Raw genomic sequence first — 27,439 nt, 5'->3', positions numbered from 1 at the left:
CCGAGCCGGTCCAAGCTGCATTTGGTCGCCCTGCTCCGTCCGTTCCAGTGACAAAACACACAAAGTGGGAATGACGAGATTCGAAAGAGCAGAACGTACTCACCATAATGTAAGAGGCGTTGATGTAATCGCTCCCCTTGACGCCGGGCAAAGGTGCCAAGCTCACCCTTGCTTGCTCCGCTGTTTGGTCACACACACCAATGAAAGAAGCCAGAAAACAATCAGCGCTTGATAAGTCGGGTTATTTTCTGACAGAGATTCCCATCTGCACAGTGCACACGAAATTCCATTGTGACATGATGTGGAGAGGTTTGAAAAGTAAAACCTTGCAATCCAAATGCCGTCTTAGATCCTTCGTTTAGCACAATTGGGAAGCAACCGAAACACGGATAGAGCTTTGTGGGTGGGCCCAGATCTGGGCAGCAACTGGCAGATACAAATGTTTCAGTTGCCTGTAAGGTTTTAGTTGAAATGTGATTATTCACCATGAGATGGCAGACATCCACTGTGTCTCTTCCTTCCGTCAGGGTGGAAGGGAGGCCAATTAAAAAAGAAAAAGAAAAAAAAAGTCAAGAAAATGGTGGCTTTCAGGGGAAATTGGAAACAGATAAGTTCACTTCACGATGAGGCAATTCGATAGGTGTCTGGTTTGATGCTATCACCAATTTCAATTTGGGTTGCCCCCAGCCTCCACAACAACTGTTGACAGTTCATTTGAAGTGCAAGGAGTTCCTCCAAAAAAAGGAAAATGGACAGATTTAACCACGCCGCCACCATTTACATGAACATTCCCTGCGCTACAAGACCGAACGGCTAATCTTCATGGCCATTGTTTTCGATGGGATTAATTGCGGGATTTCATTCCAGAGATTTGTTGCGTGAGCGCTTTTGTAGTCTGATGCCTTGTGCCCAATGGAGGTTTTTGCACGCAAGACTTCAACATCGTTCTCGCTCAAATCTTCTGCAAGTGAGAGCAAGCACAGTGCATGTGGACAGCAAATCCTCTGCAGCATGCTGAGTGAGATATACTATGTGGTATTTTGCTTTCCAAATGTAATCCCTCCTCTCTCAGGACGCGCCCGCCGCTTTAACGCTTAAGACGAAAAGCACAACTCGTCCACCGAATGTAAGCGAGTTGCGCTTTTTGGAAAAATCCAAGGCTCGACTTGCAGGTTCCTAATCGTTCTTCCCGCCTCGGGCAGGACATAGTAGGTTTAATAGTATCGGAGACAAAATGCAAGACTTACACGGCACCACAGAGCTGATTCGATTTTTCTCTTTGTTGCATTCCTTCTGAGAACTCGAGCACTCTGTGAATCTGTCGTTGCACTGCATCATCAACTGAAACATACGGAAAGGGCTTTTTAGAAGGGAACAAAACCCGAACCCTCAAAGCAACAGCCTTTAGTGAAATGATGTACATACATTTTGGAGCCGCTATGACGGAAACATTTGGAGTGAAATAATGCACCGTGTAAGCATGATGCCAAAATATTCGTCACAATTATTTAGGACAAGAGCGAATGTGCTATGTGTCCCTTCACCTGAAAGTGTTTTTCCACACGTGTCCGACCGCTGTGTCCTGGTGTCCTGATGGTGTTTGCGTAGTGATGGAGGCTGCAGGCTGCAACCTCACTCTCCTTGGCCAAGATGGCTTCCACCAAGGCATCATGGATGAATACGTATTGTTCCTGGATGAGCCAAGCAAAATGGGATCAGTCACATTGCAATGATTTTTGTTGTTGTTGTTGTCAATAAACAGCTTGTAAAATTCACAACCCTAATCCAAACTGTCAGTGGCTCCTGTATGCGTGCATATTATGAAGCTAGTGTACCAACAGAAAGCGCTAAAAGATGCTGTTTGAAATGAAAACAAGAGCTAGAATGGGACTGCGATGTATTTTCGTGCGACATGAGACAAATCTACGACGATAACAAATGGCAAAGTCATTTGTCCCAATCCCCCCAAATCTCGCTGAAACATACAAACCTCCGTCTGTACTAAGTAGTTGCGCTGAGCACGTATGTGTTTGAGAAAGCCCAGGACATTCACAGTGCGCTTGTCCTTGATCTGCTTCAACATGCTGTCAATGACAATATAGGTCCCTGTACGACCCACTCCCGCACTGCAAAACAATACAAAAGAGGAAGGGAAGCCCAAAAGGCAGGAGCGCCATTTCAGCGCCTGTCATTTCATTTTGGGATCTCTTTTTCAAGCCAACGCAAAATGGCTCAAGTGCCAAACGTTTGCCATCAAAATGTAGTAAGTACATCAAGCGTTACCTGCAATGGACAATCATTGGCCCCATATCAGGCATTTGGGCAGCAGAGGACCTCCGAACAAATGTCAGGACAGGTAAAGTATATTCAGGAACGCCCATGTCGGGCCACTGCGTATAGTGATACTGGAGTACGTTGCGCTCACTGTTGCCCCGGTGGCCCTTTGCACCCTGGATGGATGGATGGATGGACGGGTGGATGGGCGGGTGGATGGGTGGGTGGATGGATGGATGGATGGATGGATGGATGGATGGATGGAAGAACATAGGAGAAGAAAGGACGTTTCGAGCTTTGATTGGAGACAAATGAGGGACAAGAGGATTCCTACCTTTTTCACTTTTGCGTGCAGCAGAGTAAAATGTCGAACAGTGTAGCAGGCGTAGACTCGGCTGCTTTTCAGTCTGACAATTAAGTTGCCATATTGTTCACTATTCTCCGTTGGCCAGTACTGGTCACATTTTCTCTGCGACACACAAACGCACACAAATTGAAATTGAGACGGTTCTGTTTTGGCTTTACATAACCTTTAATGACATCCTATTGTCATTAGTGGTATTTTGGCCAGTATGCCAATAGTGAGTTCATGTACCATGTTTATTTGATTTTTTTTAAAATAATCCTCTCTGTTTGAAATGCTTTGCCACTAGATGTATGTTTTTTTTCCTTTCCTTTCAAAAAAGTTCAAAAGTCCATGTGTGCGTGCGTGGGCGCGCGCATGTCACATACCCGTCCTTTTTCAACTAAGTTAGTGATCATAACAATGACGCCTGTATTCTGCTCCCACACCATCCGCCAAAAATCTTCAAAGGTAGACTTGAGTGGGCCCTGGGCTGCGATGTAAGCTTTGGGCATATTGTAACCCTGGGAAGGAGGGAGGGAGGGAGGGAGGGAGGGAGGGAGGGAGGGAGGGAGAGACCTCATTAGAATAGTCAACATAATATTGAAAGCCTTCTTTCTAATGCCATGCGTTGTGATGTGAAAACAGGCCCATAAGTTGTCCAACTTATTTGAAACAAGCCACATGTACTACTTTATACAAACAGCAAAAGAAAGCATGCCTGAATGGCAGAGCACGCACGCACGCACGCCAAAGTGCTCCAAATGTGTCAGACGGCCGTCATACTAGCTCTCGACACCCCAAACATTTTCAATTGGCCTCAGGTCGAAACTATAAATCATTTTGGTTTGCTGCTTCCGTGTTTTATTTTGAAGGCTGTTCCGAAGCTGTTTTACTGTCATTTAACATCAGCAAAATGCAGATTGTGTCAAAAAAGACTCACATCCACGTAGTTGGCATTGATGTAGTCAGCGTGTTTGGAATCCTTCCCCACCAAAATTCTTAACTTCACTCGGCTGTGGTCATCTGAAAATAAAACATACGACGTACTGGAGATGCTTCGTAAGGTTCGCATTTTGAAAGGAAAGCCATCTTAACGGTCCGATGACGTAAAGCTGGGAGCTCCGCTCGGGAATGGTGTTCGTATTGCTGTGCGCGGGCCAGGTATCCCAATCATTGACTTGTGTGGAAATAAGAGTAGATTTTCTTCCCCACTCACAGGCCACTATGTTGACGTATCTGTTCTTATGCTTGTTTTCAGGATGGTTGGAGTTTTCCGAAGTGATTTTCATTTGGGCAGCACAGCGCTGAAGCTCCTAGGGAAGCAAGATACAAACAGACACACGTTGACTTTTGCCTGGCAAAACGCTTTGAAAGAAAGGCAATGTTGTGTTCCATTGCACAGAGGCTGTTTTCCCCGTTGGAGCTGCTGGGGCGGATTCCGCCACCGGGACTTTGCACTCCCTTGTTCACTCTTACTATTTTTCTTTGGGCTTCAGTCTGTTTCTTTCCAGAGATTTAATAGGAGACAAATTGGAATACATTTCTCTCTCTCAAGGGGGAGTGAGCTTGTGACATGACTACTGACAACCTGTTGCGGAGCCCAACAGCAACTTTTAGACCTATTTCTCTTTCGTTTGATCCCATTTGAAAGATGAATCATGCAGAGCGGTTCTTTTGTAGCGATTAGAATGACATCAGCTGAAATGAGATGATTGGATTTCCTCAAAATATTTCTGTCTGTCACTTGCTCCTGTCATTCTGAAAGGAGGCACTATACGTGAGACTATATTTACTTGCGGAACTACTCTGCCACCTGATCTGTTTTTTTTGGGGTTTTTTTTTGGGTGGGTGCATCCGTGGATGTTGCATGCGTCTCACATCACAGACATGTCTTCTCCCTTTCATATTCTCAGATGAAAAAGCAGCAGATCAATAACTGTTCCATGGATTTCTGGCATCTTGTCTACCTTCTGCTTGAAAACCAATTGACCTTTTTCATCATGGAACTCTTTCAAGCCGTCTCATCAATAATACTGTATAAACAGTACATGAATACGGCTGAGGAAGGAAAAAGAACGCAGAGGAAAGCTTCACTGGTGCCAATGTTTAATGTGTGTACACTTAAAACGTGTCATTGGGTTCTGCTATTTGATTGATTTTTCTTTTTTTTTCTTTAGAAAGATCATTTTAATGACTACAATGATTCATTGTACTAATATTTCAGCTCGGTGTTTTTCTTTTCTGTACTTGACAGTGAAGTTAGTGGCAAAGACAAGACTTTAGTACTTACCTCAAAATCCTGTGAATATCCTTGCATGTTATTCAAGGAGAATTCTGACACATGCTTGATGAAGTGCTTTACTTGAATCTCTTTGACGTCATCTGAAGTGGGGACATAAGACCGCAATTTGGTTACGGAGCCCAATTTGATTTGAATTTCTTTTCATTGTAAAAAAATCGAATCAAATGAAAAGACTTGGAGAACAACACATAACCAGTGTTGATGCCCACAAACGTTGGGATGTAGCTTTGGTTCAATCCAAATATTCCAAATATGATTACACTGATCTTTAAAATGCATCACTCGTCAGCAATAAAAAGAGCCCACGTGGCTTATCATCACCTGGGATGGGGATGAGAGGGGCTGGTTGATTGGCCAGCATCCTGGGGGAACCTCTGTCCTCCACATAGAGAGGTGTTGTCTGAAAACAACGTCTGGAAAAGTGAACAGGACTTTTAAAGATGATTCTTTTCATCACGCTTGAGTTGTTTGACAGTTCCCTGTTACTCATGTGCCGTCGTCATCTGATAGATTGCCAATTGTCACATTGCAAAGGAAGTCATGTCATCCATTGATATTATTCAGATGACGTTTTTCGTATGGAACAACAGCAGCTCATCGCGTGTTTTGTTACTTGGAGGATTTATTCAAAGGTGCTCCAAAGAATACGTATGAGCGTTATATCCAAGGTATTTCATTTATATGGATTTATTTTCACCACAACATGCTACTTATTTTTACGTTTCATTGGAGGAAAAAGCAGGCAATATTTGCTACTTAAATGTGAACGTAAAAAAACCCAGCAGATACCATACTAGTTTGGATGTAGTTGACTTTAAACCAGTCATCATGTGGGTGGGTACATTTTCAAGCATGGGGGGGAGGTTAACTCAACACGACACTTGCAAACCAGCTTGTGTGTCCAAATCTGCAACTCCTCAAAATAACGACAGTTCATCAACAGCCACCGAACCAGTGTGTGTGTGTGTGTGCGTGTGTGTGTGAGTGTGAGTGTGTGTTGAGAACCCTCCTACCTGTATTTGATACAGAGCAGAGAGCAAAAAGCGTTCATGGTGACAAAAGAGCAGAGGGGCGCAGACGGGCTGCAGCATGCTGCTGCCGCTAACGGGAATTAAACACTGACTGGCCAAGGAGGAGAAGGGTGGGATTGGGGGGAAGGCGGGAGGGCGGGAGGGAGGGAGGGAGGGAGGGAGGGAGGGAGGGAGGGAGGGCGGGCGGGCGGCCGGGGTGGAGCTTTCCCAACAAGGCGTGAACAGCAGCTTCTGAGAGAGACCCCAGGCCACATTGAGCTGCTGGTGTCATCATACATTCCGGACAAATGTAGTGAAAAAAGAAACATGTTCACGCGTATATACGCATGTATATCAAAATATACACACATTTGGATGTGGAATTTGATTTGCCCATATATATTCTAACTTTGATGATGAGCACCTAAGTTTTTATTTTTCATTTTGTTGAATCGACGACACGGCCCGTTGTAGACAGAAGACCAGGTCATGACCTGAGATTTGCTGCTGAGCAATAGGATTACGTAACTACATTTGCCCCACCCCTTACTACCAGGCTTGAGTTAACGTGTGTGTGTGTGTGTTCGTTTAAGATGAATGGTGCTGGTGATGATGATTATTTAATATGAAGGTTAATGCTTCAGTTTGACAAACACCAACAGAGATTTAACACCGATGAAATGTTTGGCCATGATTTGACAGGCAATTTGTCTTTTTAGAATAGATGGATTTACCAAGATTTAGGCCGAGATTTCTGAGGGACCTTATATGTCTCTTAAACTATGATCGATAGTTTTCTTCAATGACAGAAAATGTAAATAAAAGTATACGAGGAAGTTGCTGGAAATTTTAAGACTGCTTACATTTCACTGTTCAAATCAAACAATGACATACGGTGCCCTGCTGTAAACAGACATTACATTCAATGCATTTAACCAGAAATGGAAATGAGTGGAAAGTCCTATGTTTGAATCTTTTTTCTTAAAAAAAAAAAAAAAAAGGAACCTATGTTCTTTTTTATGAAAAATCCAGCAGCTGATTTTTTTTTCCATATCACACCCAGCATGATGCGGCTTCAATGTTTGACAAGTTTGACATCAATAATGAATGAAGTCCCTTTTTCAAACTCCTTTGTAACGTTGCGCTTGCATTAATCAGGCAAAAGTGAAGAACGTAGACTTGAAGGCTAAAAATAAGCTTGAGGTCACACATGAAGCGTGAGTGAAATCTAAGTTGATACCTGACCTGTGCAGACAGCTGGATCGATTAGAATAGAAGCGACTGGGTTCCTTCGTACGGCCTCGTTCAAATAGTGCGTGGACAGCTTCAAATACCGTCAACATGGTAACATTCCTGCATGTTGCTATTTGAAGCCACAACGTTAGCGTGAATCTTTTGATGAGAGCTTGCCAAGAACTGTACAAATCATTTTCAAAAGATGGACACAAGGCGGCGACTAGCCCCAATGCAAACTTCAACTCAGTTTGCTCGCTCAGTCCAATATTTCACCGCATTTGATAGTGTGAACGAACGTTCTGCATGAATATACAACTGTCCAAAACTCAGCAAACGTCACATAAAGCAACGTTATAGGTACCCACCTCCAGTACACGATGAGTGCAGCAAGCATCAGAGAGAGACAGAAGAAGGATAGAGCTGAGACCACAAGCAAAGTTGGCATCCAGTTCACCAGCCGTGATCTCTTTCTCACTTGCTGGCTCCAGCTGGCGACTGAGGAACAAAGAAAATGGTGTCTGTGAAACCATTAGCGACTAGATTTTGCTAATCATCTGACAGCACCAATATGTACTATATCTAAACTCCAAGTCCAAAAAAAAGAGGCAAATATCCTGGCACCCAGGTGTCCACAAACGGTGATGCCATTTCAATTTTGACATTTAGAAACAGTGAAAACGGGGCACTTTTATAGCAGAGTTCATCTGAATTTGAGAGCAAAACCTGCTGCACCCGTCCGTGCAGGTTATGAGTTTAGCCTAAGTTAGTGTACCATCTCAAAGTCAGGTTAAAAAAGAGCCAGCCAGCCAGCCGGCCGGCCAGCCGGCCAGCCAGCCGGCCAGCCAGCCAGCCAGCCAGCCAGCCAGCCAGCCAGCCAGCCAGCCAGCCAGCCAGCCAGCCAGCCAGCCAGCCAGCCAGCCAGCCAGCCAGCCAGCCAGCCAGCCAGCCAGCCAGCCAGCCAGCCAGCCAGCCAGCCAGCCAGCCAGCCAGCCAGCCAGCCAGCCAGCCAGCCAGCCAGCCAGCCAGCCAGCCAGCCAGCCAGCCAGCCAGCCAGCCAGCCAGCCAGCCAGCCAGCCAGCCAGCCAGCCAGCCTCCTAACACTTCAAATCCTGGCTTTAGACTCAACACAGCTCGCTAAGCCATTAATCTCACTTTGTAGTACGCTATAGCCCTCGGTCGGTCGGTCGGGCCCATGCACTATACCATGCTGTAGATGCCTCACTTTTATGCTTTAACATACAGACTACATGCAGAGGACATGGATGTTAACCCCAAGTTGCCCGTTTTCCCTTACCATAACAGAAATCAAGGTGTAAATATGTGAAGCTCTTTATGATTTTAGTCTCATTTATTCATCCAACAAAAAGCATGCGGGGAAACGGAGCTATAGTAAATGGAGCGAGGCCTTTTCCCCCTCCTACAAATAAATCCAGCCTTCCTTCCAGCCTTCGAGCTTCTACTTCTCTCCCCATGTGGGAAAGTAGGCCAACACCAAGATCTGAGCAAGGAGGGAGGTGGATACAAAGAAGTTGAGGGGGTGGTGGAGCATGAGAGAGGGAGAGAGGCTGAAAAAAAGCTTTGGAAAGGAAAAAAAAAGTCGAGGAGGGTGTAGGGGAGAAACATGGGAAGTAAAAAAAAAAAGGCAAGTTTGCTTGGTGAACAGGATTGAAAATAGAGAGGAGGACATTTAAGTGTACTCAACAAGCCTCTTAAAACACCAATATTGGCAATATTTAAAGTCCATGTAAACACGTGCAGAAACCTGAACATGCCCTTTATCGAATTGAAATAAAAAGAAAAGAACATTTCCGAAGAAGTAGTACTGAGGTCCGGACGCCACGCCACAGTGCAACCCATGAACAGCAGTTAAGTCAATTGAAAGGAACCACCACGACTCACCAGTGTGGATGGAGACACAGTGATGTTTTGGGGCCTCCGCTGCTCGCAGCTGAAGAATCAAACGGCAGCCCTCAGGAACCAGGAATGTGCTTACGCTGCTGTGGTTGTGGACAAATGGGGGTCCAAGGTTGTAGACCACAACAGGGGGCCAAGAAGTGGGATCTGGTGCCGTCTCTTCTTTCTCTTTTGCGGCGGCGTCCGCTTTCACACAGTCCCCGGCCACGCTGTCGTACATTTGGCCCTCCTCGACTACCTCTGCCGGCCGCTTCTTTAGTTTTTTCTGGCTTTTGTCCTCTTCCTCTTCCTCTTTTTCCGTTTCTCTTTCCTCGCCTCGATCCTTATCGTCGCCGCCGCCTTCGCTCCCTGGTCTCGTCTGGCCATCCTCCCTCGCCGAGGATTTGGCGACATCCGCGTTGTGGGATCTGCTCGGCCAAACGGAGCTAGGGAAGGAGGAAATGACTCCTCCGCTGAAGCCCAGACCGGCTAGTAAAGCGCTGGTCACCACAGACGCTACCGTCGCCTGACTACCGCTGGAAGAAGGGCCGATGCCTGTCGCCATGGAAACGAAGGAGAAGGGAATGCCCGAGGAGGTCCAGGTGGATGAACCGGAGGAGATGGGGGCCATGTCGGCCGAAGAGGCAGGTGAAACTGTTGGCTGACAAACACAACGAAAGCGTTCATTCTCCACGGTGCCGAGCTGTTTTGTGCACGGCTGCGTTCCTTACCATTCCGGTTTTGACGATTCGCGTCCCCTCAAAGATTCTTGTGGTGTTTGCTGAAAGCCCAAAAGGAAATGCGCCATTGTCCCTCACAAGTCTCCATGTCATTATTTCATTCCAAAGTGCACAAAGACTGTAAGCTATCCGATTGGCTTGGTTCTACGCAGGTCCCCCCAATTTGCCATTTGGACTCGGTAGATGATTGCGACAGAGCTGCTTGGTGCTCGTGCGTGAGCGTGTGCGTTACCTCGGAAGAGCATGCTCTGACTGAAATCGCTGCGCATGTCATTGGCGCAGACAGCCTGAACCCGAAAAAGGTACAGAACATCCGCTGAGACGTGGGAGATGACCGCCTCCTGCGTGGCACAAACACACATGGACATGGTCATTCAAATGCTAAAAAGAGCCCACTTTTCAATCTCTTTCTCAACGGATCGGTTGCGAGAAATCAAATCTGAAATCGACATATTCACACAAAGCGTCCCAAATTCAACACTCGTGCCCTAATTGCTGCCAAAAGAGACGATTGAAAGGGAACAAATACGTAGTATCCCGCGGCAGCACAATTTGCTTATTTTCAGATGTCAAAGTGATGTATGTTCTGCCTGCCCTTGTGCAAATGAGCTCCTCTTTTCTTTTTGATGAGGAATGTGCTTAAATGGCTTTTTGAGTTGGCGTCCATCTCATTTACACTTCATTCATCATGGCACTATTATGACTATCATTGATCCAGATCATTACCTCAAAGGTTTGTGCGGGCGGCAAAAAAAGGAAAGCGGACCATCAAAAAAGGACAAATGAGAAGCTCAAGTCAATCGATAAACTTGACATGTTCTTTGTGCGCGTGGTGGGCGACTGAATGACTGAATGAGTTTCTATTCCACACCGAGCAAAACTTAGTCCACGTTTAAAGTTGGTATTTTGGAATCCACAAATGATCACACAGCGATGGAGAAAGTCAAGTTCAAAATGTGCCTTTCCTCTTGAAAAGACAACCATTTGAAAGATGATACCGATACGTAAATGGACGTCGGCCTTTCATTTCATTCTTTCATTGAGCAGTGAAGTAGTAAATACCCAGTGACCACCATGCAATCCAAGGATGACAAAAATGTCAGCGTCAGTATTCTTCTTCCATCTTTCTTCTCCACCTGAGCTCACTTTGGGACTAATGACAGCTCTGACAGCTCATGAGGGATGGGTTGAAGGGAGTCAAAGAAAACACAGAGAGAGAGAGAGAGAGACGATGGTAGAAAGGAATGACAGTGGAAATGAGCAGCTTTCAGAAAGAGCTATCGTCTCTCCAGGTAATGACGGGAGGGTGAAACAGCATTTGCCAGTGGTTCATCACGGTCGATCCCGCTTTCTGCAGCTAGGAGGCACTCTGCTCTCTCATTTCTTGACTTTTCCCCAGCCCTCCCTTTCACAGTTTTCCCAAGGAGCCACTGGCCCAAGGTCATGCTTTTTGCACAGACCGGTAGTGTTGTATGGCCTCCAGCCTAGCATTAGTATTCTGCCAGTTGACCAGCAGACTACAATGTTAGGGAACGAAGCATCCAGTCTTGTTCGCCACATTCTCTTTTTGTCTCCTGAAATCTGGTCCTATTTCATGGACCTTGAGGTGCATCCCGTTTAGGGTTTCACTCATCCACTTCACCCATGTCGCTGTTTGCTTCTTTCGCGCCAATTGTCTCGCTCATACTTGTATCTTTTGATTTTTGGTCATTATGACGAAGCAGCAATGGATACACTGACTTTCATTCTTCCCTCATTCACTGCCATAGATGTCAAAGTATTTCGCTGGCAGCCCAGATAATATCCAACTTTGACACGGATATGCGATGCGTCAATGGCAGTGAGTGAATGAGTTCATCATGAATTCTTGGAACAAAATATTGCGATTGCGTGAACAAACACATTTTAGAATCAGAATACAAACATCATCTCACTGAATCCACACAGTCTTACCAGTTTGTGTCTGGCATCTGTGAGGTGTGTCTCTTCAAAGCTGTCATCATGAGCTGTCCAGCTGTAGGATACCAGAAAGTGGAGGATAGGTGGATGGTAGATGACCTCCGGACGTGCCCATCCAACCACCAAGGCGCTTACGTTCACGTGTTGCACCTTCATGTTGACTGGAGCGCTGCTGCACACTAGAAAGAAAACACAAAACAAAACAAAACAAAACAAAACAAAACAAAACAAAACGAGGCCTTCTCAAGCATCCAAAGCAGAGCCATGCCCCGCTTCCTATGCTGCCAAATGAATTCCCTCCCTCCCTCCCTCCCTCCCTCCCTCCCTCCCTCCCATCCCTCTTGGCACCATCACGTCTCACGCCCGACGAGATGCGAGAAGCGGCGGCCATGCCCGTGTGAAGTCCCGAATGACACGCTCGCTGTCACCTTTGACTTTTTTTCTTTCCCCTCTCAGTCTTCCATCTACTCTCACATCAGAAAACGAGGCACTTTGTGAGACCAGACAACCACCGATGCAAAACTAAGGTACTCGCTCTTATAAAGAGTAAATGACTGCGAGAAAAAAAAGAAATAAATGAATAAATAAAAAAATCTATCAATCACTCAATCAATCAATCAATCATATGTGGTAGTGGTCTAGAACACGTAAAAAGGTTGTGTGTCGTTTACATGCCTTGTTGAGAATGTGTTAGTGGATGTTAAGCATCAATTATGACTGCCTTTGAGGAAATGAAGGCGATTGATTAGTCCCAACACTGCATCAAGTCATACAAATGAGCACAGCGATTCAGTGATGAACATTGCTTTGATGGCTCACGTGCCAAGTGGAACCAAATTGATTGGCTTGCTCACAAAGAACCGCAGTGATTTTCTATTCATAACATGCAGTTGGAGCACCAAGTGGCTTTGCATTACTGAAACCATTAGTCACACACTTTACACAGTCCAATGGACACACAGGCTTGCAGAGACGTCATTAACGGTTCGAGCAAAACCACCACCACCACCACCAGCACCACCACCACCACCAGCACCACCACCACCACCGCAATGCCTTGGATGATATCATCTAGCGTCCTGACACGCATACCGGACCTTGTGACAATGGGAGAACATACGTACTATGTTTGCAAAATGAAATTGTGAAATATTATGGTCTGCTTGTTAAATGTGTCTGCGTCGAAATTTGAAAAATGACTACAGCTTTCCCAAAGACAAAACTATACGCATGTTTATATCGAGCCTCGAAGAATGAATCTCTGCCCCAACGTATACCTTGAAGTACGTACGTATATGTATGTTGCAAGTGGGACAATAACCAGGCTGCGGCAGCTACGCAAAAATCACAAGAGCTGCATGTCAGCTCGTATTGTATTCCAATTCTTCTGCTCTTAAAAAACATCTGGCAAAAGTTGAAATGCCTCTTTAAAGTACTGATCTGTTTACAAATGTAAAGTACAAATACTTCCAAAAGGGACGGCGGACAAAGTATTGGGACTTGCGATGGAGCGACCCGCTTGACTACGGGCTGCTTAAAAAGAGCAATGACCCATATTCTCTGTGCGCAATACAACTAAAACGCTTTGGAAGCTCGAGCCGCTCTGGCAGGTTGATGAATAGATCCTCTTACGGCTTTCATCAGAGATAAGCATGCCACCGATCGCGCACACCCATACGTCACACACACACAGACCAGAGAACTAGTCACCACTGAGCACTAGTATACAGTCAAATCACCCATATGACTAAATAGTCATATTTCCTGCCATATCCATATCTCCTTGACCTTGAGAGGGAGATCATATCCGTGAGATGAACAAACAAGCCATTATGGATGATGCCATTTTTGTCTGCTGTCTGACCCACATCATGGAAAACAAATCAATATCAATTTGGTAGAGTCCATCACAAAGATACAAGGATGTGGCCCCACACACATTTCGCTCTGAGATACTTCCATATTTTTGAGGGCTGCCTTAAAATCCAAATTCTAGATATACACCCAGCGCGCTTCGTCCGTGTCGGACGGTTACGGATCCTGGAGGCAAATCGATTGTAGTATCGGTAAAATAAAAAAGAAATACAAATCTAACGAAGCAAAAAAGCACTCGGTCCGATACAAACACAGTAGTAGAATATAGATAGAATCGAGTCACCGCAAAAGTAACACGTTTGACTTCAAGTCAGCAACTTCAATTGCCCCACCCACGGGGATAAATAAAGTTTTGTTAATCCGCAAGGAAAATGTGATTGTTTGTAGTCATGTAATAAGTGAGCTCCACCCCTCCTCCTGCTGCTCCTCCTCCTCTTTCAAAAGATCTTATCCTTGTTCGATTGTCAAAGTGAATCCAATCCTATGTGTCCCACGACAGTACTCAAGGGCACGGAGCAAATGGCAGAAAGGTCTTTTGGGAGGGGATATGCAAAGTGTACCTGTCTCGCACCCGTCCGCCGCATATACATACGTACGGTACAGTCGTTGACACAAGAAAGATGCCGGAGACACACAAACGTTGAGAGTAGCACTCCCACACATGGGCTGCATATAGTAATGTGCTGTTGTTTCAGCGCTAATGAGGCAGGAACAAGAAGGGGACCCGTGTGCCTCCCTCCCACTGCCTTATGCTCGGGGAGTTACACAGCCAGAGAGCTATCCAAGACCACACACCTCTACAGTACATGCATGCGCCCGCCAGTACCTGCATGCGCCCGCCCACAAGTCACTCAGTCGTTTCCTCCGGGCAACCAAGTAAGTAACACTAAATAGCTTTCATTTATTAACATTAGGAGCTGTCAGCCATTTAGCAAGAAAAACAAGGAGCTTTAATAAGACTTTATAGATTGGCAAACTCAAATAGACACAACAATGAATGAGTGGATAGAGACAAAAGTGCCTCACTTAGTCAAATTCCAGATTTCAAAAGGGATAACATTTAGAAGGGTCGCAACTTGTGCAGTGACTTGATGTGTAAAAATTGCAAATTGTCTTCATTTTTAAAAAATGGAGTCGCTACCAGCAATTTGTATGACCATTTATCGTTGAAAAAAGGACAGTTTTTACTCGTCTCTGATTTCAAAACCAGTTAGTCGTTTGTTGTGTAGCCTATAGGGACTGTACATACTCATACGAGACGTTCATCCATTTGATAATGGCCCTCGGAAGGAAACTACGGCAAGATAAAAGTTGCACCTACCTCTGGAAGATTCTGTGCCATAAGGCCCACTACCGCTGTGAGAAAGCTCAGGCAACCAGGCGTCTTTGACCGCCGACTTGAAAACATGCCGATTGTCCAGGCTCTGAATGGGTCTGAAGTTGCTGCGAAGGTATTCCACCGACTTAACGTGGTCCTGTTGCTCCGTGGTGAAAATGGAGTAAAAAGCCTCCAACTGGCAGACACAAAGAAAAGGAGAGAGAGGAATACTATCATTTAAAGAGACTCCCCATTTCACTCGGAAAATGCAGTCTCTATTTGCAAGCAATCATCGTGCTAGTGTAACACAAGTACCCGTCCAAATGTGTCTCAATCATACAGTCAACTCTCACATTCCTAAAAATGCCAAATGCCTGTTTGAATAGCTTGCAAGAAAGAGCACACAAGTGTCGCATGGAAAGGAAAGGATGGAAACGGCTTATGCTTTTTTTCCAGGCAGGCCCAGAGCAACAACCGTCACTCCGGCCGACCTACTTTGTTCGACAAAAGCAATCAAATACGTACCAAGAGATGGGGAACAAGTCAAACCTTTTGGAGAAGTCCAAGTGAACGCAATTGAAGTTCATCCCAAAATGTTTGCGTCCAGTGTGTTCCTCACCTGTTTGTAAGAGACATAGATGGGTCTGCTGAAGATGATCCATTCCACAATTTTGCTGCAGGGAGGAGTGGTCAGGGAGCCCGTGTAGCGGTAATAGCTGCCCAATGACGACGGCAGCAGATCTTTTAGGACAAAGGGCTCCAAGAAAGTCTCTTTTTCTATCAAACAAAAGTGAGTACAACATGTTCTAATCAGCGCTTTACTATTTTGTTCAGTGATCACGATCGATCGAGCGTTGCACACCTAGCAATCATTTAAAAAAAAAAAAAAAAAGGCAATCATTTTGCTGATGTCGTTTCATCCACACTCATTGCATATACGATACCATATGATATTATAATGTTGAATGAATGATTTGAAATGATCCTTTTATTTTGGTTCTATTGTGAACAGCAGATGGTAGCGAGCTGCAGTAGCGTCTGCTGTTCACAACTCGAGAGTTGGAACGCATTAGCCATTAAATCACCTTGCGGTGTTGGAAAGACATTTAAGTTTGACGAATGGATAGGTTGATTTCAACTCTCAAGTGGGGCTGTCACTCACCGTGATGGACCACACCCTTTAAGCCATGAATGATGGGCTCAACAGCCGGGTTGTCTTTTCCTCCAACCTGAAATGCAACACATGAAAACAGGAGTTCTCATCTTGCAAAGAGACTGACATTATCTACGTTTGCCCCCCACTCAGGAAATATTTGCAATGATGGATTCTATTTCCCCAAGCATCGGTCTTATCAAAGACACGACAGGAATATACTGCGCTCGTCATCAAAACGTGCTTTTTGCATTTATGGATATTCTTGCGCAATCTGACACAATCATAAGCCGAATCAAGTTGCAGCATGTGAAGTGCAGAATAATTAGGATGAATTATGAATGAATTATGATGAAAAAGAGCAATCAGCAAGCTCCCACTGAGTGAAGCCATAGTAACCAGATCTACAGAGTCTATTTGACTCTCTTGGATTGGAGAGCCACTGTTGTCATGGAGTCTGAGAGTCGGGAAAAGCGACATACATAGGTAGGAAAGGTCCTCAAATGGCCTTCAATTGCATAAATGTGATGAGCATGTGCAGACCTGAGATAAATGCTAAAAGGAGGGCAAAATCTTGTTTTGTTTCGATGGAAGCCCCCACCCCACCGACTATAGGTGTTTTCGATCAAATGGCCTCATTTCTATGACCTGTAAGAACTCAACAAATCCTCTTACAATATCATCAAAATCAGGAAAAATTCATAGACTGTAAGCCATCTTTTCTTTCTTTCTGTCACGTGCATCAGCACCTTGGACAGTTCTCCTTCTCTGCTCCTGACCTGTTATTTTCCCTGTTTACTTTCTTTCTCTTTCTTTCTCTCTTTCTCTCTTTCTTTCTCTCTCTCTCCCTTTCTCTTTCTTTATTTCCACGTGCGCACGCCATCAGCACCTTGGACAGTTCTCTTTCTCTGCTCCTGACCTATTATTCTCTGACGTTTTTCCTTCCTTCCATCCTTCCTTCCTTCCTTGCTTCCTTCCTCGCTACGTGAGGCTATTCCACATTCTCCCACACGTATATCAACTGTCACGATTTGCTGTCCAACAAGAAGATTGCCCTTTGAGGGCTCACGTACAAGTAAGTAGAGTAAGTATGTAACTATGTTGGCATGTGTGCGATGACTTTGATGACTTATTAGTTTTCACACTCAAACAATTTACCATATGGAATAATGACGATTTGAAAGGAAAAAAAAACAACCAAAAAAAAGAATTCCAACCTGAAAGAAAACTGCCATGGCTGCGATGATTCTCTTCTCCCTAAGCGCTGCACCGAGGCTGTCAAAGTCGTCCGAGTTGTACATGTAGATTTGCATCTGTCATAGAGGGCACAACAATATATATGTACATAAATAAGCAATGTTAGTTTCAAAACAGTATTTGGGAAAATGATAGCTGTCCATGCTTGCACGCCAAATGACGCCTTTAAGCTTCCTGAATTGTCTCTCGGCACCCTGAAAATGCCACTGATGATAGCAGTGATCATAATGTATTTACACTTTGGTTTTGTACCAATGTTTTCCAAGAGTGATGCACTGTTATTAGGACAAGCAGTTTGCATAAAAAGTACACACAATAATGCATTGCAGGCAAGCAAGCTGTTTTGGTTTTGTTGTTTTCTTCCCCAGAGAGTGAAAGCAGCGCTCAGCAATGTCGTGTTGACGTTCTTTGTCCATGCTGGGTGTTGCTCATGCCCCCTCCTCTACTTGAGCAATTTCCTTAGTTTCTGTTGAAGCTGCTCCCCAATCCTCCTAATGTTTGTCATCTTCATGTTATGATTTTTTTTTCCACTCGCCTGTCAGTACGGCTTCCGTTTGGCCTGGCTCGGCAGCGGAGCTTTACAAACACGCTCCGTCCGCATTTTATTTGCAGAACGCCATTTCCGCACCATTGCACTTTGTGCGGCGACAAAGTTTACAATGGAGTCTGCAACTTGGATTTTTTGCACATCTGGAACGCTTCTGAGAAGTGCCGTGGGAAGTGAGTGCAATCTGCATAGCTCAGAGTTGTTAGTGACAGCAGAACATTATGCATGACCTTTTACCCCTCTGCTGTTTGAATTTCCGCAGTGCAACGCAGAGACCTGCTGAATTCAAATCTTTTCTACAGCTGGAGGCAGAGCAAAGCTTTATGTAAGGAAGTAATGACTTGTGTAGAAATAGATGTGAAAGTGAGGAAATGCCTCACAAAAACAAGATTCTATTTTCTGATTAGAAACTAGCAGACCTATTAAATGGAGAAGTACGGTTGGCTTTAAAGGCATGGCACGACGCGGCGTGGCGTGGCGTGGCGTGGCGTGGCGTGGCATGGCATGGCATGGCAGTACAGTCAAGATAGATGATCAGAGTTTTGGAAATATTTACAATGACAATGAAAGCATACACGCAGAAGAAATCAATAAAATAAAGTAATTTTTTTTTTTTCTTCAGAATGGTGGGAGGTATATATCATTAAGTAAAGACATTCCGGCGCTATGCTAAATGGGCTGCATCTGTATTTAGGGGTATCGTGCTACAGCACTCAACAGGATTAGCGTTCCCGACTTTCACCTATACACAAATGCACACAACTACAGATGGCAACGGCTCTCGTGCAAGTTGCCAACCATCTCATTGCAGAAAATCAGTGCGCCACACTTTTGCTCAAGGACACTTAGAGACAACCTTCGGATGACTGCTGATGCAAAGCTGTTTTTATGAAATGCAGTTTTTTTACACTTAGTAGAACACTTCAATCCATTGATACCAATTTGTTTCGATGGCACATTTGACTACGGCTGCAGCTGTAACAAAGCGCCATGGGACAACCACAAAGACAGTGTAAACAGTGCTAAACAACTGACTGCAATGATTTGGTGGTCCAAGTTAGAATAACTGACCAATTGAAACTAACCCATTCACTGCCAATGACGCCGATAGATTTAAACCGGGCTGGCAGTCAATGAGTTCAAATGAGCTTTCGATACGACACCATGTCTGTGCCCTCAGACAATGTCAAGTCTCTTTCGGTACCAAACAATTCAAAAAAACAAAAGAAAAACCACAGGTGTCTTGACAGAATAGCTCGGAGCGCTTTCACGCAAGTGTCTCCCGGGCGGGCCGTTTGTGTTGCTTCAGGATGAACATGTAAAGTAGTCGCTGCTCTGGGACGGCTGACCACGCTGTCGTGACCCCGCTGAGACTGGGCACGGAAGCCCCCGAGGGACCGACACTTTTGAAGGAAAGCGACGACAAAATGCAGCAGACAGCGCCTTTGCTTTCAAGAGCAAAGAGTGAGGACATCAACAAGGTAGGAGGCCTTTTCTCTCTTACAACTGCACTACACTATCGTTTCAGATTTCCTGCCTGCATAAAGGTTGTCCACGGCAGAAGGTCAGACATTGTAGTGCTGCTTTCATCCAGCTCACTGCAACACATTGAAGATGTGTGGACAGAGTTGAACAAAGTGGCTTAGAAGCTAATGTTCACACCGCACCACGCCATCGGTCTTACAAACGCAAGTGAAATGCATGACATGAGAAATGACCTGCGGAATAAGCTGTGGCATTTTCAATTTCACAAGTCTTACTTTTTCATGAAAATGAGGAGGGCCAGACAAATGCCCCAGTCGCCAGGGACAGTTGTATGATTAAAAATTGTATTTGTATACTCAGAAAATGGGCCGCCATACAGCTCCCCTCTCGGCAACATCAGGCTTTGAAAAAAAATGGTGTCATTGAGACCAGGCAAGAAATAGCACACCAAAAAATATGGAAGTGGATCATGGCAGTTATCATTTATGTCAAAAGGGAAAGTAAGAGTAAAAGTTGATTGCCTTCCTCAAGAGGAGTCAGGATAAAGACTTGTATTGCTCCAAAATCTCAATTCATTTGCTTGTCCATTGTTTAAAAAAAAAAAAAAGAGGGTTTGAGCACCTGCCCTTGTGATGAAACAAGTCAGCATCAGTCGCAAGCAGGCTAAACAATGATTTTCAAATAAAAGCAATTCACACCACAGGCAGTTTGAGACAACGGCATTACCCGTCCGTCCTTATCATTATTCATCCGATGATTTAGGGGCAGGGATGCGCTTTCCATTTTCCACACAGCAAAGGTTGATGGGAAATAAAATCCCATTCATCAAGCTTTATCTGAGAGTGTTTGAGGTAGTGGCGCACATGTGCTCACGGGCCTCCTAGTGTGTGTTAATTTACGGGGCTGCTCTTATCTTGGCATGTGGGTAAAAGGAACTTCTCTCTCCAGCCACACACATTGCAAGTGATCTCTTTCCTCTCCGTCATCTGATCCTCCCTTTGATCACATCGGAAACGTTTTCAAGCGGACGGAGATCAAAACGAGGCTCGGCAAGATGCATCGAGAGAGCCCGTAACATTCCAACCAAACATTTTCTTGTTTGGATACCAATTCCACTCAACTCGAGATAAATATACCATTTTTGGCTTCCTGTCAAAGAACGCCGAAGGAAATGGACTCTGTAAGACTTCTGTAAAGCTGGAAGCCTCTGCTTGAAAATTTGACACAGTCATATATTGTGTTTTGTTATCCAGTATAAAATTCAATGTCTCGTGGGAGCGAAAAAAGAAATTACAGCGCAAATGGAAAAGCCCGTATCTCACTAAGCGGAGAAGGCTTACAAATGTTGCTTCTGAGGAAGGCTACAGGAAGTAGCCCAAACATGCAGGAAAACACAAACAAAACAAAAAATTGCAAAAAGCCATAAAGACATTTACGAAACGCTTTGAAGTTTTTCTCGTCAGGGGGCTATTAGGGATAAACACTCGGCTACTTGTCTTGAAATCAAATTCTCCTTGTTTGATACCTCAACGAATGGAACACCCACACCATCTAATTAGGCAGAATTGGTTTTGTGGTGACAACTTACGTATTTGATGAGAGCACAGGAGAGGAGCAATTTAGAAAAGCATTTCCTCTCAAAATACATACCGGCGTGTTGGTTTTGAAGTCACAATAAATGAACTGAGCTTGAATGATTATTCCCAGAGCCCATGACCGGAAGTCCACTTTGCATCAGGTCCTCGAATATCTCTTTTGCGATTCTATATTATATTCAGGACGTACAACTGGTTACTTATTATCAGTTTGCCAGTCTCTATTAGGTACCGTTGATGGGAAAGACACCAAGGCAGACTTGGAAGCCGATGAAGGGAAAGTCTTCCAAATGAAAATGCTTTCGAGCCCTGGACATTAGCTTAAAACTTAGTCAACACATGTGAAAGCGAGATAAAGTTGTTTACCTCCACCGGGTAACGTCGGCCCTTGATGCTATGCTCAGAGCCTTCTGATCCGTTGCTGGGCCCCCAGTGGAACTCCACTTTCTCTGCTTTGAATCTCCCCGGAAGGCCTGCTCCCCTCACAAAATAATCATCTTTCAGCATAATGGCCACTGGAGGAAAAACAAAAAGAGAAAATCAAGACATTTCATCAATCCATTTTCGGCAGCAATAGTTGAGCTTCACTTCATCCCTTTTCGGCTAGCAATTTCACACACAAACCTCAGTCCGTCCGTCCGCCCGCTCAGCCGAATCCATCCATCCGTCCATCCGAATCCATCCATCCATCCGAATCCATCCATCCATCCATCCGAATCCATCCATCCATCCATCCATCCATCCATCCATCCATCCATCCATCCATCCATCCATCCATCCATCCATCCATCCATCCATCCATCCATCCATCCATCCATCCATCCATCCGAATCCATCATTTGCGGATGTGACAATTAAGCCAATTTAGGTTGATCAGAATTTCACTTTGCTATGCTGAAGGATGTATTTTATCCCCCCCCCCCCCCATTTCCATCATAGTGCCGAGTGGAGGTGATCCCTCAGCAGATAAAGCGCTCATCTGTCGTTTACAAACTGCAAGGTATGCATGCATTATTCATGGCAAAAAGACAGGGACATTTGTCTTGTTAGCCATGCATTATGAAGGTTGTTCACCTACATGCCACTTTTCTTTCACTGCTCCAATTTTGACTGTGCTTTCAACATTCTACAGCACCGCAAGTGAATGTTTGTGTATGGTTCTTGATGCATTTACATATTTTTACAATGCAAACGATTCGACTTGGCGCTCTCTACCTGTTTTGCCAGTGTTCTTCATCGACGTCTTATTTGAAGATTTACTATCGAAGCCCTCCAATGTCATTTCCTGAAACTCAGTGGACATTTTAGCATCTTGGTCCACGATGTTGATTGGCGACTGGTTTTTCTCCTTACATTCTGGATAGGCTGATGCCCAGCCCTCATCTGGTCCATACGTACCTGGGAAAACAACAACAGCAACAACAACAACAAAATTGTCATTGTCACGGATCGGAATGGAAATGGAGCAGGGCGACCAAGTGCAGCTTGGAACAGCTTAGTTTATTGAAGCAAACTCAAAAGACACACTCGGCAAACTGACATGACTTACTAACAAAACCGACAACAGGACTGACCGACAAAGACGTGAAACAAAAAGACACAAAGTCAACAACAATGATCCGACAGGGGAGGGACACGCAGACAGGACTTAAATACCAGACAGGTAACGAGAGGCAGGTGACTGTGATCGGCACATTGATTGTGAGTTGACACAGGAAGGGAGGGGCGAGTACAGAGAAACCATGACAACCCACATATATTAAAACAACCGGGGACGAGTCGTGACACTCATGAGAGCAGGGATACACAGTCATCTGGAGAACCATAGTTGTCTGATTTCACATGAGAATAAACAGCAAGTGCCTTCAAGTGTTCCAGCTGCCGAAAAGGGAACAACAGCATCTGCATTTCTCTTATGTGCTTGAAAATATGACGATCACAAGCCAGCGGCGTTGTCCCAACACTATAGCGATCGAGTTTCCGACGATGCGCCGCTGACCTCCTTCTCAAGTACATTCCAGACCGTTCAAGTTGTATTTCCATCTGAGGAGGCATCACTACATTTTCAGCGTAAAAGCTCGAGGCCAGAAGAGCAGTCGAGTTACTGTCAGGAGAGTTTTTGAAAACGATATACTACTTGCTGGGAAAGCCACAGCTCAAATGTCAAGGAGCCCATTTTCATTTGACACCGGTATCCATATATGTACTTTGTATCATTTCCATAAACATAGTATGTAGGTACTAGAATCCCAAAAAGCAGCCTTTGTTTCAATGGTCTTTATCTGTCTCCTATTTGAATTTGCGCTGACGGTGGCCAAAAGATCATTGCCTCGTGGCTAAGTGAGCATGCCATTGCTCGGAAGCAGCTGTTTAACACGCTGGCTACAAATTGGAAACGTCAGCTGAAAATGATGATGCTGCTGCTGCTGCTGTGAATATTTCTTTTGTGCGTGCGTGGACTGGAGCACATGGACCCCACTTGCTCCGATCCCTAATTGAAAGCAATAGCGGGCTCCTAAATGAATTTGTCTATGATGACTGGTGCCCCGGCACATTGAGAGCAGCGGCTAATGTGGACTTGATGGAATTAGCTGGCATCCTGTTATCCTTCCTCTTTCCCCAATCTCCGTCCTTGCCCTGCCTGGGGTGGGTATTGATTGAGATGGTTTTAGCTCTCCATTAAGGCTAGTATTACCTGGGACAGCCAGCAGCTGCTGAGAAACAAGTCATTAGCTATTGGCTTCACCACAAAAAAAAAAAAAAGAAAAGAAAAAAGGAACTGCGAGAGTGCGACTCTCAATACGACGAATGGCAAACTTTGCCTGTTCACACCATAGGCGCTCCTCCAAACATGAATCGTTTTTCTCTAAGCTGAAGTCATTAGGCCAGCGAGGGTGAGGGAGGAGTATTAGGATGTGGTGACTTGTGCAGATGCTTCAAGATTACACCTCCTTTCCTTGTGTGTGAACGTGTTATTCCTCCAACTGCAAGTGCATATGAAGACTTATTTGCCCCATTTACGTATTTGGGTCAGCAATCGAGCAGACTGGCACTCGTGAACATGACAAAAGGTCATGTGAAATGATCCTGCTGATGATTTGTGATCTTCTAGCACAGTGTGATTTTAGTTGTTGTTCAAATGACTGCCTCATTATCTTGGAGATGTCAGTTGGCACTCAGGCTCAGCCCAACCAATTACTGTATGAACACCTGGGAGAGGAGCAGGCAAAAAAACAAAACAAAACAAAACAACAACTCATAAAGCATGGTAGGGTAGCTTCAACGAACATGACGGGAAAAGAACAACACACTCCGGACAGAGAAAATATCGAATTTGACACGAGAGCACACATCCGATATTAACATGTGACTGAAGGAAATAAATTTAGGCCTTCTCCCACCGAGCGGTGAGCAATTGTCTTTTCAAAGGAATTTTGAATCATGTTCAAAATCACCAAAAAGTGCTGCCGAACGTCCCACGAATGTTTGCGACCTTGAACGAACTCTGACGTGAAGCTTGAGCAAATTGTAGCCCAGCCTGTGGTGAGCAGAGCCACTTTTCTGTGTAATATTGTGAGAATTGAATTGATTTCCACTTGCTATTTTGATGCGTAATGTCTGCAAATGGAGTATAGTAGTAAATGGGGGGAAAAAAACAAGCGATTTTGTCAAATATCTCAACAGCTCTGTAAGTCAACTCAGTCAGTCCCCTTAGCTGCGTCTCTTGGCTATGGAAAAGTGATTTCACACCACGTCCTTTGTCCCAGTGACCCCGTCACTCGACAAAGCGCCAACCAGTAATCCCATCTGACTGTCCAACTGAGCGTGAAGACATTGAAAAACAAAGTCCTTCTTCCTCGCTCGCTCGCTCGCACGCACGCACGCACGCACGCACGCATGCACGCACCTGCCACCCACAGCCAATCACACACACATCCAAACAAGGTAAAAAGAGAAGAAAACAGATCACGCAATTTCCGCCACACCTCGCTGACCACCCACCTACATCCTTTCTCTGCATGACATGATTGTGAAGGACAAGAGGAATATGAATCCCTTTCAAATGTTCACCTTCAACAGCAGGTACAATGTTCAACGGAACAACATACCATGTATATTCTGTTCCATCTTAATTCACCTCGTACATCTTTACAAAATGCAATATTATCCCTAGCTGAAAAGAAACGGGTCATAATTCCCACTAGACCTTGTAATAGGTGCCATTAGTCTATGGCGAGTAAAGTCGATGCAGCATTTAGGTTATGAGTTGTATTTGAAAACATTCTAAAGCTGTGAAGTCAGCATCCTCAAATGATGTAATCGTGTGATTATGAACAGCAGTTAAAAAAAATAAAAAAATAATAATAATAATAAAGCCAAGGCCATGAAACGGCCTAATGGCTCAATTAGACCTCTCTCAAAGTCTGGCTTCACTCTACTAGCAGACATCTTGAGAAATGTCTTCATAAAGTGATGATAATTTGTGGCTGCTCAACGTTCACATTACCATCCATCCGTCCATCCCTCCGTCCCTCCCTCCCTCCCTGTCAGTTAGGCTCTTGCAATCTTCCTTTTCACAGTCAATAATTGACCTCAGTGCTTGTCTAGCTGGCTTGCAGCAAATCAAATACATTTTGGGAAAAGATTTGGAGCGCAATCCCCTGTTGGAACATCATTTTACTGGAGTAAGAAAGTCGCAGCTCTGGTTGGATAAGAATCGACTGCCGCGGTTCTTATTAAATCCGGATGTGGAACCTCGGTCAATAAAAGCCAATAAGCCACGGATGACTTTAGAGCTGCTTGGAAAGTGCACAAGGCAAGACATGAACTGAGTTTCATGGAAGAACTTAAAGTGTATGTTTCGAATGGTGTTTCTTTCCCAAAGCTTTCGCTTTTCCATCCCTTTGTTTGATTCTTTTCTGATCAGTCCACAAAATGCTCATCTCGGTGTAGCCTCTCCGTCTCAAAAGATAAAGTGAAGTCTTGTGACTTCAATGAAAGGCAACCTCCAAAGAAAGCCCCACACACATGAACCTTAAATTGACTGTTTGATGGCAGAAATGTGTCCCTTGTCCCACAGCCGTATCCAACGCATGGAAATACTGTAAGTCACACAAACATCAATAAGTAGATTGAAGCCAGCTTGAGCTCAGCAGCATGTCAGTGGCTCAAGTGGATGGGCCAACCTCCTGTGTGCTGTGTGTGCTCTGTATGACTTCAAGGCCAGGATAAGAGAGCCTTAAGCCTTCCTTCCTTCCTTCCTTCCTTCCTTCCTTCCTTCCTTCCTTCCTCCCTCCCTCCCTCCCTTCCTTCCTTCCTTCCTTCCTCCCTTTAGCCCTGGACGCTATACATACCATAAATCAACACTGGCAACAAATATAACATCACAATCATTCCGTAATGGATTGTACCTTTCACTTGGGGGATGAGCAATCCATTAAAATTCAATTTAGCTTCCACACTTCTTTCTCCAGACAAGTAAAAGTGCCAGTCATCATTTTGTGATGCTCGGAGAGACTCCAGCACTTCTAGCCTTGGGAGATTGATGAGAACAGAGATTAACACTTCATTTTCAACCCCACTGGAGAGATCCACACCATAATGAGATAAATGGGCTGAAAAGTCAGTCCAGGAAAAAGAAAAACAAAAAACAGAGCTCAGAAAGAGTGAGAAAATGCAAAAGCAAATAAGAATGATGATTGTTTGCGCACTCTTCATAACTGCCTTTCAGACTCAATGCGTTCTTTTTCGTTGTTTAACTCGATTTCAGTCAAATTGCTGACCTTTGACAAATTGGCCTATTCGCTAGGAAAACAACATTGGTTTTGTAAGTCCATTTATTCTTAAGCACCTTTTAAACCCATGTGCCTGCAGCTTCTTGGGCAAGGGTGGCTGGCCAATTCATGGGGCCACATGACAAACTGGAATGTTTACATGCAGTTAAGGTCAAAATGGCCATTTTTGAAAAAGTCGCTCGCTCGCTCGGGATCGGCGCTTTGTACGAGTTACCACCCAATTTCAATTTCCATTCAAATGCTAGCGCACATCGGTGGCCTCTGTGCTGTGCTCTACTTTGCCCAGGTCTACACAGTCTAGTCTCACGTACGCAGACTTGTTGGACAAAGCAACCCATTTTTTTTTTTGCATAACAATAAAGTCAAACTGACCCAACTTCCAATTTTGAACACGGCAGTTCTATGGGTCTATTCGGGCTCCGGCGCTCTGGAACGCCATACCTCTCCTCTCGTAGGACCGGAGTTCCTTACCCCTGATTTATACCATCGCAAGAGTGAAGGAAGTGCAGCTGTGTGTCCACACTGCATGAAAATAATCAAAGAATTGGCTCCGAGAAGAAAAGCCCAAAAAAAGACACTTGACCGATCCAAATTCCTTTTTCTCTCAACGCTACCATGAGTCCAGCCTAAAAAAAAATCGAGGGTTATTCTCCA

At 44.7% G+C, this 27,439-nt stretch overlaps 1 protein-coding gene across 6 annotated transcripts in view; it reads right to left on the bottom strand.

Annotated features, from left to right (window-relative positions):
• Positions 1 to 27,439, bottom strand: part of LOC148391423 (receptor-type tyrosine-protein phosphatase gamma-like) — a 71,324-nt gene that overhangs the window by 5,794 nt on the left and 38,091 nt on the right. For all 6 annotated transcript variants that reach the window (XM_088389737.1, XM_088389736.1, XM_088389739.1 and 3 more), the window contains 22 exons: positions 22,206 to 22,388; positions 21,357 to 21,505; positions 17,324 to 17,419; positions 16,116 to 16,182; positions 15,573 to 15,730; positions 14,957 to 15,149; positions 11,755 to 11,939; positions 10,034 to 10,142; positions 9,793 to 9,842; positions 9,068 to 9,722; positions 7,534 to 7,663; positions 5,244 to 5,335; positions 4,911 to 5,002; positions 3,837 to 3,933; positions 3,561 to 3,643; positions 3,007 to 3,141; positions 2,609 to 2,743; positions 2,284 to 2,450; positions 1,991 to 2,126; positions 1,545 to 1,691; positions 1,248 to 1,341; positions 104 to 180 (listed from right to left, as the gene is read on the bottom strand). In XM_088389737.1, coding sequence (XP_088245863.1) covers positions 104 to 180; positions 1,248 to 1,341; positions 1,545 to 1,691; positions 1,991 to 2,126; positions 2,284 to 2,450; positions 2,609 to 2,743; positions 3,007 to 3,141; positions 3,561 to 3,643; positions 3,837 to 3,933; positions 4,911 to 5,002; positions 5,244 to 5,335; positions 7,534 to 7,663; positions 9,068 to 9,722; positions 9,793 to 9,842; positions 10,034 to 10,142; positions 11,755 to 11,939; positions 14,957 to 15,149; positions 15,573 to 15,730; positions 16,116 to 16,182; positions 17,324 to 17,419; positions 21,357 to 21,505; positions 22,206 to 22,293 — 3,135 coding nt within the window. In that variant the 5' untranslated portion in view covers positions 22,294 to 22,388. The remainder of the gene's footprint in view (positions 1 to 103; positions 181 to 1,247; positions 1,342 to 1,544; positions 1,692 to 1,990; positions 2,127 to 2,283; positions 2,451 to 2,608; positions 2,744 to 3,006; positions 3,142 to 3,560; positions 3,644 to 3,836; positions 3,934 to 4,910; positions 5,003 to 5,243; positions 5,336 to 7,533; positions 7,664 to 9,067; positions 9,723 to 9,792; positions 9,843 to 10,033; positions 10,143 to 11,754; positions 11,940 to 14,956; positions 15,150 to 15,572; positions 15,731 to 16,115; positions 16,183 to 17,323; positions 17,420 to 21,356; positions 21,506 to 22,205; positions 22,389 to 27,439) is intronic.

The sequence above is a fragment of the Syngnathus floridae genome, chromosome 11 (assembly GCF_059516105.1).
Source record: "Syngnathus floridae isolate MCC-2025c chromosome 11, RoL_Sflo_1.0, whole genome shotgun sequence".
Lineage (NCBI taxonomy): Eukaryota > Metazoa > Chordata > Actinopteri > Syngnathiformes > Syngnathidae > Syngnathus > Syngnathus floridae.
This window is presented reverse-complemented; position numbering and strand designations above follow the sequence as displayed.